Source organism: Borostomias antarcticus, assembly GCF_949987555.1.
Source record: "Borostomias antarcticus genome assembly, chromosome: 1".
In the NCBI taxonomy this organism is placed as follows: Eukaryota; Metazoa; Chordata; class Actinopteri; order Stomiiformes; family Stomiidae; genus Borostomias; species Borostomias antarcticus.
In genome coordinates this window covers 19,647,601-19,662,805 of record NC_140234.1, presented here as the reverse complement: position 1 = coordinate 19,662,805, position 15,205 = coordinate 19,647,601, and the positions used below count along the sequence as shown (strand labels likewise).

Sequence of the window (15,205 nt, the reverse complement as noted above, 5' to 3'; positions counted from 1 at the left end):
AAATAGATCAGAGCGAAACACACACAGACGCATACAGCCGCACCGCCCCCCGGTTGAGGGAGAGTGTCTGTGGATCCTGGATAGCCTACTACAAGACGCAGTGTAGACTACACCGAGCAGTGATGGAGAAATATAGCCAAGCCAGTAGAATCTGTATCGCAGGGTAACGATGAGCTGAGAAACAACGGGCGTATTGTCATTGAGTAGACGTCAACAATAACAAAACCGGGGTTGCCTCACCAACATCAGCGGTAGCGTCATGCAGTGAGTCGGACCGTGAGGTGAGCGCTTCTGCCTTTCGGGCTTTTTTCTATCTTTCCTGTTGAAAGCTATTAATCTGCGCTTACTGTAAAGTGGGCTTCGATGTGTTTTATAATTATAGCCTACATACAATTCTCTGTAGCCTAGTCTACATACCATAATTTTCATGGGAAGATTCAGCAGTCAGTCTGCATCGTGTAACGGACACAGCTGCCTCGGTGTTTCAGGTGCTGAAGGATAGCCGGTGTGTTTTGGGGTTTATCCATATTCGCTCGCCAGTGAGATCGGTGCTGAAACACAGGAGGAAAGAAAAAGCCGTCGTGCGACACAGCTGACAAGCTATAGCCTAGTTGGCCAGTGAAGCGGCGGCAAGCCGATCAACTAGCTCCTGTAGGCTAGATGCGTTCAGAGGGCTCGAGTGCCACTTTTGGGGGTCGCGGGTAAGGGGCTTTCCCGATAATCCATTTACTAGCCTGGAGGGAGTGTGTGTAGCCTATGACCAGTAATAATAAGGAGCCGCGCTCAGCTCCGCGGGTCGTTCATATCCAAACCCGGGTTTGTATCCTAATCGGCCTTAACCCTTTCATTGAGTAGCCTATTTGTCTCAGTCTGCGCTGAACCATTCAGAGGCTGTTCACACTCACCGACTGTGCACTAGCCATTGATAGTGCAGTTTCCCCATTGACACAAAATGTTTTTAGTAGCCTTAGTTAAATCTACGATCCTACATGACAAAGCCGTTACAATTAGGGAACGGTTCTGGTTCGTCTGGTCGTAGGCCTGTGTGGTGTTAATGTGTTGCGATTAATGTGGTGTTCTAATCAACCTGCACGGCGATCAGCCTGATGATGTTTAGCTTGGCAAACAAGGGTTCAGCTTGTAACAGGTCATTATAGGCCTACATTGGTTCATCGTTTCTAGACAGAACCCTCTCACATCTCTCAGCATTGTTTGGCCATCTGTAAAATTAATCTATTTAGTGGGTGAGAGACAGGAAACGGAACTGAGCCTCGGAATGTGCGTCTCCCACGCGCTCCATCCTTTATCACTGGCGGCCATATGGAGTCCTCATATGGAGTCCTTCGTTCGCTCAATATTTACATTAGGTCCGTTTGTCCCGACTCGTCCGTCTGTAGAGGACATGGTAATTAGTGTGTTTAAATTGCGCGGGGTGATGTGTGAACCCGTTATGAATGTGCGTCCTAGTTTCGTGTTCGACATCATTAGAGAAAGGCCGTAGGCTTCGACGCAATGAGAAATAGGCTACTGTAGGTGTTGGGTATTCCCGGGTTATTCTTTTGTGCTCTCTGTAGTGTTTCATTCATGTATATATTTTCATAGTGAGTGTGAGCATATAAGCTCCAAAATGATGACTCACGTCTTGGCGACAGAACTGTCAGGAATGCCCACCCCGCCCCTGCTTGTCTCTGGCTGTCTATCAGGGAGGACATCTATCTGACTCAGTAGAGACGTGATGTGCTGCCCGACAGTGTCGTCCTGGCCCGCAGACCTTCCCTGCTGTCTGGCTGCCTGTGCCCCCCACCTCCCTCGCATTCCAAAGATTCCCCAACTAGACTAGATATACTGACCCAAGGCCAGTTTAGTGTTTTCCCCTGGATATTTATCCTCAGGAGGGCCAATATTAGGACTGAGCCAGCTGAAAGCTGTTTCCGGATTTGTGTACGGCCGCTTCTCTACCTCCTGGACTGCGCTCGTCTGTCAGACGGCTCGGACGAGATCGGGGCACGGTTGTCTGGGGGGGGGGGTCAGGTCAGAGGTCAGAGTGTGTGTGTGTGTGTGTGGTGATGAGAGCAGGGCAGGTTAAGGAGGGGTGTATATAACTGCCCCCCCCCCCCCCCCCCCGGGTATCCCACTGCCCCCTGTGGATTATGTGTCTTATCTGCGTCTGCTGACTGAGTGTTCCTGACCTCCCTTTCATCCTCTCCTCCGCTGCTCCCTCTCTCCAGCGTTGGTCTGCGTGTCTGTGCTGCTCCCTCTCTCCAGCGTTGGTCTGCGTGTCTGTGCTGCTCCCTCTCTCCAGCGTTGGTCTGTGTGTCTGTGCTGCTCCCTCTCTCCAGCGTTGGTCTGCGTGTCTGTGCTGCTCCCTCTCTCCAGCGTTGGTCTGCGTGTCTGTGCTGCTCCCTCTCTCCAGCGTTGGTCTGCGTGTCTGTGCTGCTCCCTCTCTCCAGCGTTGGTCTGCGTGTGTGCTGCTCCCTCTCTTCAGCAGGGCTTCTGTCTGGCTGTCCTCCATTTTCTTTTTGTTTATCCCACTCTTTCATCTATCACTCTCTTTTCTCTCATACACCCACACGCTCGAACACCTGGCCAGACTGGCCACTCACACATCCGCTGTGTGTGTGTGTGTGTGTGTGTGTGTGCACGTGTGTGTGTGTGTGCGCGTGCGTGTGTGTGCTAGAGCAGACTGTACTGCACACATGAGTGGACCAGGCTAATCTTAGAAAGCATGACTGGGTCCAAACTCCCTGGAGTCTGGAGTGGAAAGGAGCACACCATCGTCAGTCCCCTTCCACACACAGAGAGAAAGGTGCTGGCATAGAACTGTGGTGTGTGTGTGTGCGTGTGTGCGTGCGCGTGTGTGTGTGTGTGTGTGTAAGAGAGTGTTCACATACTCTATGCGGTGTGTGAGAAGATCATACAGGAGTGTGCCAACCTCCCAAAGTTAGCCTTGTAAAACCGTTTCCTCAGCCTGGACTTAGCTTTATTTTCATGATGGCACCATTTTAGGAGCTGTATCGCTGTTGTTTTAATCAAGCGTACTGTATGTACTACTGCTGCTCAACTCTGGACTCGTGTCCTTAGAGGGCCGGATAAAATTGTATATCTCGTACGATGTGTTTTGCAGACCTGAGTTGAGAGCCTTTCCCCACAGTAATGTCTCTCTCCTCACCTCCACAACAAGCTACTGTTACTGAGCTACACACACACACACACACACACACACACACATACACACACACGCCCATCTGACTAAGACATCAGCCATATTCTCCGGCGATCTATGCATGTGTAGGTGTGTGTAGTGTGAGTCTAAGTGTGTGTTTGTGCACGGCGCTGTGTGTCTGTGTGGGAAACGGCAGAGTTTAAAACCGATAGGGAGCCTGGGAAGGAGAGAGGGGACAGTCCTGGAAGTAGGACAGGGACGTACAGCAGGGAGGCCTGGAGAGACGTCGGGAGTTGGAATACGTGTTTATACAGCGATGCTGGTGCTTTGGCTACTGCAGCTGACTCAGACAGTCCTGGGATGGTGAAGCAGTGCCGTTCACTACAGAGAGAGAAAGGACTATACACTGCATATAGAGCAGTATACTGTAGGCATTCCTATAGATTAGTGTTGTGGATGGTGGGGCTAAGGAGAGTATTATTATTTATTGATGATGATGATGATGATGATATTGGCTGCTGTTTTAGCACCTGGTGGAAAGAGAGAGTCTATGTGGGCTTTGGGAAGGAGGTGCGGTTCAGGTTTCTTTGCGTCTGCCCTCCCTCGACATGTCCACCTGGGCCCCTTCACCCACACACACCACACACACACACACACACACACACACTAACTGATTGTTTTAGCAGCTGGCCCATGGAGTACAAACATGACCCTTCTCTCTCCTCTCACAATGTCTCCCAATCCCCCTCCTCACTTTCTCCCAGGGCTCCTCAAAATTTCTCTCTCTGCCTCTCGTCGTATCATATCTCTCTCTCTCTCTCTCTCTCTCTCTCTTTCTTGCATCTTTTCTAACTGCCACTTTCATCCCTTTGTCACATGTTCATTTCAGCATTCTTCAGTCATAGGAGCCTGGTGGTCGCGCTGCTCTGGCAGCCATGAGGGCTACATTAGGTTAAAGCATCACACCCCACTGCTTCCCACTTCCTCTAGCCTCCTATGGCTTGAGTTTCATGCTGACTGTGTGTGTATGGGTGTGTGGGTGGGTGTGTGTGTGTATGTATGAGAGAGAGCGAAACTGTACCGTCAACCCAGTATCCTTGAGAAAGACACATATCCTCTTCTGTAGAGGAAGGATGTGAGTTGGACAAACGCAGCTACTGGCGCTCTTTTCGCTGAATGTGTGGAAAGTTGGCGTGCTGGAGGTTTTTAAATAGATGGAGAGGTATCGACTGTCTTGCAGCCACTAACACGTTCACTGAGGAAGCGAGCTAATTATTACATCACTTAGTGATTACCGTTTACCGGTTCAACTCAATGGCAAACCTCATGTGACGGTGGCATGAATGAATGACACGGACCTTACACACATACACACACTCGAGCCTTACCAGACGTATCTGTTCTTTGCTCCCCTACTTTTGAGACGTCTGTGTGTGTGTGTGTGGGGGGGGGGTGCTACATCTATCTATGCAAGCATGTTCGATAGATACATTCGCGAATGAAGACTAACTCAGACATTTGACGCTGTGGTCTGCTGTGTGTGAATGTTTAACAAAGCCTGTTTCTGCCCCCCCCCCCCCCCTTCCAATGAGTGCCCGGGACAGCAGAGTCAGCTCAGCGAAACGGTAGAGAGACCAACACAGCGGTGCTTGTTCACCCACCTACGCTGTTCAGTGCTGCAATGGAGTGAATCTCGGAATGTATTCCTTCCTACACACTGACGCCGAATTCCAAATAGCCTTTAGCCTTCTAGACATTTACAGCCCCAGCTGTTGGGCAAGTCGGGTCGATCTGAACAAGGAGGCACTGCGTTAAGTCATCGCAGTCCCATTCCCTGCGTTGAGACTGGCTCCAGAGTTGACCTATAGCCAGCTAGAGATGGAGGGAGAGATTTCACTCAGCATGAATCTCACTCTTGATGATTGGGGGGGGCGGGGGGGGGGGGGTTACCTCGATGCTCCCTCAAACAGCTGTGCATTCTGGATCTTTCTATCGCTTCCTCCTCCTCCCCTTGCCTCTCCCAGCCCTTGTCAGTTGACGTTTTATCAGGCTCACATTGTTCTCGATCAACGTGCCTGAGAGAGAGAGAGAGAGAGAGAGGAGAGAGAAAGAAAGAGAGAGGAGAGACAGGAGAGAGAGGAGAAGACAGCAGAGAGAGGAGAGAGAAAAAAAGATAGGAGAGACAGGAGAGAGAGAGGAGAAGACAGGAGAGAGAGAGAGGAGAGAGAAAAAAAGATAGGAGAGACAGGAGAGAGAGAGGAGAAGACAGGAGAGAGGACGGTAAAAGTTCACATTAAGTTGAGATGAGTGGAAGATGACATGGAGAGAAAAGAAGGATGTTGAGAGAGGAAAGGAAGGAATGTTAGATGAATAGAGGAGGAAAGAGAGAGAGAATGCGTCTCATAAAGAGTGAAGGAGGTGCAGACACGGTGCTGAGGCGCAGAACGGAGCCCTGTCCTTGAGCGGCTGTGCAGGAATTAGTTTCCGGCTGGAGGACAGTTGTGCGCTAAGCCTGTGTGACGAGCTGGCTTGTCCTGGTGTTGTTGGAAAAAAATGACAATAAAGCCGCGTGTGTGTGCGTGTGCGTGTGCGTGTGCGTGTGCGTGTGTGTGTGTGCGTGTTTGTGCGTGTGCGTGCAAGCTCCAAACATAAACCTTGAGCGCGTATTGATGCAGTCGTCCAGAGTAGCCTGGTCCAGCTCTTTCACTGATTTGTGAGCATGAGAGTGCTGGAATTCCCTCATCACTCAACTTGGAGAATATTCAATTGTCCAGTGGGCGACTATTCCAGTTGAAATCCCTCCACTGATTCCCAGGCTAATCTAATCTAATCTAATCTCCAGATGGACTCCCCATTCTGCCGTGCGGTGTGGAGCTTCTGGAGTTGTGAGATGGTGCTCGGAGGTGGAAAAACGATGGCCAGTGGTGCTCACGTTGAATCTTCTTCTTCTTCCATATATTCGATTTGAACCAGTGAGGTGGATACCGTTGGGCTGCTAGAGCGCCCTCATTGGCTGGATACATACTGGGGGGGTTTGTGCTCGTTGTGTTCTCCTAACCGCAAACCCACAGAGAGAAAGAGGAGAGATGCGTTTATCTGTGATGCGATGTGGCACAGCTCGGCCCAACACAGGACAGAGAGGAGACCGAAGAATGAGTCATACTGTACGCCACTGGAGTGGGGTGTGCGTGTGTGTGTGTGTGTGTGTGTGTGTGTGTGTGTGTGTGTGTGTGTGAGATGAGTGATAGAGATACTACTGTTGGCTTTATCTATGGGACTAAGGTCAGTATTCAGAGAGCTAATTGCCAGATTGAATGGATGCTCACAGCAGAAACAGTCGTACATTATAATATGCTATATTGATATTATAATAGACTATTTTGATAAAATAATAGGCTATATTGACATTATAATAGGCTACATTGATATTATAATAGGCTATATTGATATACTAATAGGCTATATTGATATTATAATAGGCTATATTGATATAATAGGCTTTTCTATTATTTGATAGCTTCTACTGTAGTTTTCATCTACTACTGTAGTTTTCATCTACAAGCTCACAGCTAGCACTATTACAGTAAACAGTAAGTCGTGCTGTCTTGCTACAAACACATTACAAGTGTGTTTACAGTGGTGTCAAACTCAATTCAAGTTTTCGCAGATTCAGCCTGCCAAAATATCAGTAATGTGTCCTCCTGAGATGTGAGTGTTAAGCACACTGTTCCAGCAGGGCTGAGGCCTGTTACAGAGATAAAGTGATGGGATCTTCTGCTTGTAGCCGTCGCCTCTATTTAGGGAAATAGCAAACACGCACTCTCTCCGCTCCCAGCAATCTGTTTCATTCACGTTGTTTGTAAGTGGCACGCCCGGGGACCGCTCCACTGTTGGCACAGCCGTCACCCCGAATGCTACACACGCATACCCTCGCACAGTCGTCTCTTTGTCCCGAGTCGACGCGTTTCTTAGGAGGCTAACATAACGTGCAACAAACACACGTACACACACAAATACATAAACAAGAATCACACACACAGAATCTACTCCGCTATGAATGTGCGATGTTATCCATGATAACACCATCACACAGACTAGCAGACTAACATCTTTCTCTCTCTCCCTCCCCCCTCTCTCTCTCTCCCTCTCTCTCCATCTCCTTCTTTCTCTCTATTTCTCTCTTTCCCTCCCTCTCCCCCCCTCTCTCTCTCTCCCTCCCCCCCCCTCTCTCTCTCCCTCCCTCTCTCCCTTCCTCTCTCTCTCTCTTTCCCTCCCTCTTTCTCTTTCCCTCCCTCTCTCTCTCTCTCTCTCTCCCTCTCTCTCTCTCTCTCTCTCTCTCTCTCCCCCCCCCCCCCCCCCAGGCGGGTTGGCATGGCCCAGTGATGAACGGAGCGGTGGCGCCCGGCAGCCCGGAGCTCTCCTCCTCGTGCCCGCTCCCGGACTGGCGAGAGTTCTGCGAGGTCCACGCCCGCGCCTCGGCCGCCGACTTCGCCCACAAGTTCCAGCGCTTCCTGGCCGAGAACCCGTGCTACGACTCGCCCGGTGCCGACGCCGGCTTCTCCCAGCACTTCGCCCGCCACTTCCTTGAGTGCTTCGCCGCCGCACTGACCCAGGCCCGGGAGCACCGGGCGTCCCCGGGGGAGGACGGCTCCGGCGCCCCGCCCAAGTACAGCATCGTCCCCTTCCTGGGCATCCAGGGCTGCCCGGCGCCGTACGGCCACGACCTCTACCAGCGCCGCAAGGACGCCGGCGCCTCCAGCGAGTCCCTGGACAGCATGGACAGCGGGGGAGGGGGGGGCGGGCCGGGGGGCGGAGGCGGCGCCACTCTCTCCGCTGCCGCCGCCGCCCGTGGCGGCCCACAGCCCGCCCACAAGGTGCCGGCGCTGGGCCAGTCGCGTAGCTCGGAAGACGTGTCGCTGGGACACCCCAAAGCCCGCTTCAAGAAGGGCTTCTCCCTGCGGAACATGAGCCTGTGCGTGGTGGACGGCGTGAAGGAGATCTGGCACCGCCGCGCCTCCCCGGAGCCCGACCCCCTGGCCCCGCCCCCGCCTGGGGGAGGGGCCGGCCGGAGGCCCAACGGGGGCTCGGGGGGCGGGGGCGAGGCGGGGGGGGAGAGGTGGTCCCAGAAGCTGCGTCTGACCCGCGGCTCCCAGAGCCACAAGGCCGAGCCGCTGGAGGTCCAGAGAGAGGGGGCGCTACGCTACATGGTGGCCGACGACACCAACTGCATGGGCGCCGCGCAGTGGCAGAAGTGTCGCCTGCTGCTCAGGAAGACCAGGAAGGACGAAGGCGCAGAGAAGTTCCTCCTGGAGTTCTACGTGCCGCCTAAGGTAGGGGTAGCGTTGTGGACTTGGAACAGACACACACGTGCGTAATGTTTGAGCGTGTGTAAATCCGCCACTGGCCGTTTGACCCCCCTAGGGGAGGAGAGTGGCGAGGGGTGGGGGGGGGGGGCTACTCTCAAGGCCTTCGGGGTGCCGTCGTCGGTCACGTTTCTTTCCCGCGCACGAAATGGGTATTAGGACGACTGTGGTTTCATTTTGGGTGGTTTCATTGAAATCGCTGACGTTTCTGCGTGTGTTCTATCTTAGCCCGTGCTAGGCTATGTGGAGACATACCGTAAATAGAGACAGCAAAGTGTACTGTTACAGACGGTATAGTACATGCCACATTACTGCAGTCATGTGGTCATAACGCACAACGCTGCAGAGTCAACAGTGTATGTGTGAGAGAGTACAGCACGCAAATGTAGGAGTCATGAAGTCTCCCTGGCTGCCTCTGTCTGCCTCTCTCTTCTGTCTGTCTGTCTGTCTGTCTGTCTGTCTGTCTGTCTGTCTGTCTGTCTGTCTGTCTGTCTGTCTGTCTGTCTGTCTCTGTCCTGTCTGCCTGCTCCTGTCTGCCTGCCTCCCTGTCCTGTCTGCCTGCTTCTCTGTTTCTTGTCTGTCTGCCATCCTCTCCTCCCTCCAGGCGGTCTGTGTCAGAGCAGCATCCATCTCCCAGCAGACTGAGGCAGCGCAGCACTCTGTCATCCGGCCTCTGCGCCAGCTCCCTGCATTTTGACAGAGCAGATAACACACACACACACACACATTGACTTGTTCAACTGTTGGGGACATTGCATTGACTTACATTCATTCCATAACCCCTTACTCTAACCCTAACTCAACCCCAACCCCAAAACACCGATTTTGTCCACATTTTGACGTCATCCCCAGTCAGTATACACACACACACACACACACACACACACACACACACACACACACACACACACACACACACACACACACACTCACACTTACTCACTAAATCCTTTTGATTTGGAACCAGGCATAAAAGCAGTATGTCAGTAAATCAGTTTTCTGTTTGTTTGTGTGTGTGTGTGTGTGTGTGTGTGTGTGTGTTTCTGTCTCCATCAGTCCTCGAAGCCCAAGGTGAGCATCCCCCTCACAGCCATAGTGGAGGTGAGGACCACAATGCCTCTGGAGATGCCAGACAAAGACAACACCTTCGTCCTCAAGGTAGGAACATACACACACACACACACACAACCCCCCCCCACACACACACACGCACACAGCCTCAAATCCTTACCCGCCACCACCCATGCACCCATTTCCAGCTGCTATTGTGCCCTGTGTCTCTGTGTGTGTGTGTGTGTGTGTGTGTGTGTGTGTGTCTGCTGATGTTCTGTGGTCTGGTCCTTCACAGGTAGAGAATGGGGGTGAATACATCCTGGAAACCATCGACTCTCTGCAGAAAAACTCCTGGGTGGCTGACATTCAGGACTGCATAGACCCCGGGTAAACCCAGGGATAAATATTTGCTTTTGGCTTGAGAGGAGGGGGGGGGGGGGGGGGTTGGAGGGAGAGAGAGAGAGAGGAGGAGGAGGAGGAGAGGGAGAGGGGACACAGTCATAGATCATCCAGTGAGAGGAGTTTTTGACAGGCGTCCCCTCACACAGCACTTCCTGCTCTGGCACTGGGAGAGCTGTTAGGAATACAGATTCCGCTCTGTTTGGACACGCGCAACACAAACGCACAGATTGTCCGTGCGGCCGTGTGGGTGTTGGCGCCTGTGTTTTGCTGTGTTTCTTATGTGTGCCCTTGCGCTTGTGTGTGTGTGTGTGTGTTTGCGTGTGCGTGCGTGTGTGCTACACAGGGACAGTGGAGATGATATCGAGCTGGCGTCATGTCCCCACGGTCAGTCCTCCAAAGAGTTTTCCATGGTGGCCTCCTGCAGCTGTGAGCTTCTCTCAGAGGGTGAGTGGCACCTCATACATATTCCGCACGCACGCACGCACACACACACACCCACACACACTCACTATTTCACTCTTCAACGCTTCAATTTACTCCAGTTGTCCAGGTTACCCCCAGTGTAGCTGCTGTGTAATGTCTATGTCTGACGTTGTGTGTGTGTGTGCGCGCGTGTGTTATGACTGTGTTCAGGTGTCCATCGTGCTTCTGAGAGATCTTGTGGCGTTGCAGCGGAGCACTATAGCGCCCCCTCTGTCCGCTGTAGGGAACTACCTTTCACCCAGCACCCTTCCCACGTCCCCTTAGAGCGCTTCCTCCAGTCTCCTGAGGCCCAGGCCTCCAGCCCCACCTCCGGTAAGACACACACACACACACACACACACACACACACACACACACACACACACACACATCTGCACCAAGCCTTTCTTAGCATAACTGCTGTCCATGGAAGTCCTCATAAGTGTGTGTGTGTGTGACATGTGTGTGTGTGTGTCCAGCGGGTCAAGGCGAGGGGGCGACGGACACGGAGGGCGTGGCCAGCCTGGCGGGCTACCCGTGGTTCCACGGGACGCTGTCGCGGGTGCGGGCGGCCCAGCTGGTCCTGGCGGGCGGAGCCAGGAGCCACGGCCTGTTCGCCATCCGCCAGAGCGAGACGCGGCCGGGGGAGTACGTCCTCACCTTCAACTTCCAGGGCAAGGCCAAGGTGAGCCAATCGGAGAGAAGGAGGACGCGGGAGGACGTCTCTGCCTCCGCCCTGTCCTCGCCTGTCCTCTCCGAATGAATGTCCTCTCTCTCTCGCCACGTACGACTGTGTTATTTCGACTGCGCTACTGGGAAGCGTGTAACACTAGTTCTCATCAGGGACCCTGCTGACGATCCCTTGCGCTGCGTCAATACCAGCCTGATATGATACACCCTGTTTAGAACAGGCTGGCTGAGAGTGGCGTGACTGGACATGGTCGCTCCCCTGCTCTGGGAAGTGTGTGTGAGTGTATATGTGTGTGTGTGCATGCGAGTGCCAGTATGTGTGTGTGTGTGTGTGTTTGGCCCTCTTCCTGTGCCCTCTGGGGCTGCAGGTATGTGGCACTCGGAGGCAGTAATGCCCGAGTGTGTGTCCCTGGCGTAATGTGATCCGCCCGCATCACATCCTGCTGGACGGCAGTCAGGAAGTCAGGAGTGCGCGCCGCTCCGGTGTCAGTCTCCGACCGAGCTGCCACCATGTCACTAATGCACGGCATGCCCCCTCTCTCTCTCCCTCTCTCTCTCTCTCTCTCTCTTCATATCCCCTCCTCTATCTCCGTCTCTCTCATATCTACACTGTACCACTCACTCTTGCTCTTCCCTAAAGCACTCTTCCACCCCCATATCTCCTTCCTCCTTCCTCCCATTTATATTAATGCCCTGACTGTATTAAACCCACTCTCTTACTCCCCCCCCCCGTTTCACTTTCTCTTCTTCTCTCTCTCTCTCTCCCTCCCCTTTCTCTCTCCTTCTCTTCCCCAGCACCTGCGTCTGTCTGTGAACGATAACGGCCAATGCCACGTACACCATCTGTGGTTCCACACGGTGTCGGACATGCTGAGACACTTCCACGCCCACCCCATCCCCCTGGAGTCGGGGGGCTCGGCTGACATCACCCTGCGCTCCTACGTACAGGCGCAGCGCACCCCCACAGGTGAGACACGCACACACACACACACACACACACACACACGCACGCGTGGTACAGCGCATGTACAGGTACAACCCAGAAAAGGCCTGTTGTACATGCGCGCATGCACTCATTACGCAACCTTACACACACAGTGTCCTCTTGAGTGTTTATGACCTTAAACCCCCCCCCCCCCCCCCCCACACACACACACACACACACACAAGGCAAGTGTTCCAGTGTGTGTGCGGGGGCTCTTCGGAGGGCAGCTGCTTAGCGTGACATGTTGACGGACCGTCGAGGTTTGTCCTCGGAGTGAGGAAGGCAACACTGGAACTCGGCGAGCCTGCCCCGAGCCACCCTGCCCCCCCTCACCCCCACCCCCCGCTGGGCGCCGCCCCTGGCGGGGTATGAATGCCCTCCTGTGCAGGAGAGCGAGGGGGCGTTCTTCTGTATTCAGGCCCAGACTCAGGCCCCAGCCCAACCTGACGCTCACAAAGAGTGCCTCTGTTTCTCCCCCGGGCCCCATGCCTACACACACACACACACCGCGCGCGCACACACACACACACACACACACACACACACACACACACACACACACTACGTAGGGTGTTGATCCAACATGTAAAGGGCTGTATTGATACACGGCGTCTGCATCAGTGGTCCCTCTACTGTTGTTTTGAATTGCCCACCAGGATAGAGGATAATGGAGGCGATCCCCACTTCACTGTGTGTTCATGTAGAAGCTCTTAATAAACCCTGTCGTACCCACTCCCTGTTACCCAAACAACAGAATCAAATGAATCACCACTTAGATCACAGTCATACTACTGTGTCAGAACTGTGCTTTCTTTCATAATGCTGTTTTAGTGCTTTTTTTCTGTGTTATATTCACAGCCTGTCTACTGTATCTCACTTTTCTCTCCCTCACACACACAAACTCTCTTTCTCTGGCTTGCGCAGACGTGACAGTGCCTCAGTTCCCCACCCTGCCCAGGGACCCTGTCTGCCGGGCCGACCCGGCCCAGCCCACCCTCCACCTCCCTGGGGCGGCGCAGCCAACCGGGCCCCCCTCCGACGCCCCGCTCTCCTCCAGCTCCTCCTCTTCGCCCACCGCCCTCCCGTCCCTCTCCCGCGGCGACCCGGGTGGCGGAGGAGGAGGAGGGGGAGGAGGAGCAGGTGCAGGAGGAGGAGGAGGAGGAGGGGGAGGGCTGACAAGCAGGAGCAACAGCTCCGAGCGCCTGTTAGAGGCTTCCAGCGGCGCCTCGGACGACTACCACGACACGGACGGAGCGCGCCGGACCAGAGCCGTGGAGAACCAGTACTCCTTCTACTGAGGCTTCGACTGAGTGTCCTCATTGGCTGAGACAAAGGGAAGTGCAAGGGATTTGCGCCCCATTAAGCGAGAGGTCAGGGATGGTCCAAATCACTGGATCACCAGGCGTTGGTTTGTTTGTGTGTTGTTGTTCTGAGGTATTTTCTGTTCCTCCAGTTTGAGAAGTTAGCATCTCAGACCGACCTCAGCTGACATTAATATGAGGGAATGGCCTATTTTATCTGGTGAGTTAGTGAGAGGACTAGAAGGGGGAGAGACAGAGGGAGAGAAAGAGGAAGTGGCCCAGCGGAGTCATATGGGTTTGATTCCCTTCATCAGACCACTTCCTGTCAGCCCTACCCACAATTCCCCTGGATACAAGACCTCTATCACCACCCCCAGCTCTGTGATCAAGAGCTGAAATGACCCGAAATGAAAGGTTCCTCCCCCCAGAGCCCCTCTGAGGCCAGACCCGATGTTTGTGAAGCCGCTTCTAGACCATCCCGGATATCCTCTCAGTCCCTAAGGAGTGTCTCAACAAAGTCTCGCTGTAGCCCTGCTAAATGGTAACATCAGTACAGTAATGGGTGTGTTTGTGTTAGTAGGAAGATTGGCATTTTTCAAAGTGCACAGCCTCAAGGTTTCAGTTCCTGCCTGGACTTCAACAGACTGTTGGCCTCAGGTTGTAGCGATAGAGCCACAGTACTACGATGGCGATATTACACAGATTCTACCCAGGACCTAGCACAGCAGAAACCAGCTCAGCTCTCCCAGTGACATATCAACATATTGTGGTTCATTAACTGCATGTGCTTTAGTCACTTTGTACACGATGTCGACACATGTCTTTGTTTCTGCTCACATTCATGGAAACAAGCCAGATACGTAGAAATAGGGGTGTTTTACAGACAATACACATACGTGAAATATAACTTAGGCCCTGGACTGAAAATACAGCTCTTAAACGTAATGCATAAAAACATCAAGGGGGTTGTCTGTATCTGGAATGCTTTGCGTGTGTGACGGACTGCTGTTGTGGTGTATTAATCCCAGTGTGTGTGATGATTGGTGTGCTACAGTAGTGTTTCTACCTGGTCCTCCAGGTTCCTCAGCTTGCTGGTTTTGCATCCAGTACCAGTACCATATGAATACTATGCTGGCCCTTAGGGCAGAATGGATGTTGCCGTTCCAAAGTGTTTGATGAGCATTGTCAGATGACAGCCAGCATGGACGAGGGGCCCAAGGACCAGAATAAATGGACGTAGTGCTACTTTAAAGCCAGGCAGTGTTGTGTGTGTGTGTGAGAGACCTGCAGGTGAACTCTAGGGGGTGTGATCTGGAACAGTCCAGACGAAGACGCACTGTAGCGGTCTTTAGTTGGCCGTGCTAGGTAGAACAGAAATAGAACTGATACTGTAAGTTCTCAAGTCTTTTGCATTTCCATAGCTGGGGAGAGGATTGAGGTGAGGGTCATATGGGTGTCAGACTCAGCATGGCCTTTTAGCTTTGACTGTGGCGCCATGTCAGACTAGCAGCAACGGGGAGAATTGAGGGCAGTTCATGATGGTACATGTGCCAATTCAAATCGTATTTTTGAAGAGTATTTATTCCTCAGCCATTGTAAATGTCATTTTCCTATCAAGTCTTATTTATGTATAATCTTATTTCTTCTTAATGAATTCCTCAGTACAACCTGTCAGTCACACAAGACTCATTCACATATCAGAGACTAGCGTCTAGCAAGTCATGTTTCCTCTTATTTTCGTAACACTTAATGCTGATTTCTGTTGTCTGGCTGAGTTTTGAAGAGT

The 15,205-nt window shown here is 52.8% G+C and overlaps 1 protein-coding gene across 1 annotated transcript; it reads left to right on the top strand.

The window, feature by feature from the left end:
* Positions 1-182: 182 nt before the first annotated feature.
* sh2b2 (SH2B adaptor protein 2) lies at positions 183-13,416 on the top strand (the record flags this gene model as incomplete). Its single annotated transcript, XM_084448243.1, has 9 exons — positions 183-281; positions 7,525-8,493; positions 9,583-9,684; positions 9,875-9,966; positions 10,325-10,425; positions 10,615-10,776; positions 10,923-11,128; positions 11,929-12,100; positions 13,043-13,416. The coding sequence occupies exons 2-9, from the start codon at positions 7,546-7,548 to the stop codon at positions 13,414-13,416; spliced, it is 2,157 nt and encodes a 718-aa protein (XP_084304369.1). The 5' UTR covers positions 183-281; positions 7,525-7,545.
* Positions 13,417-15,205: the final 1,789 nt, after the last annotated feature.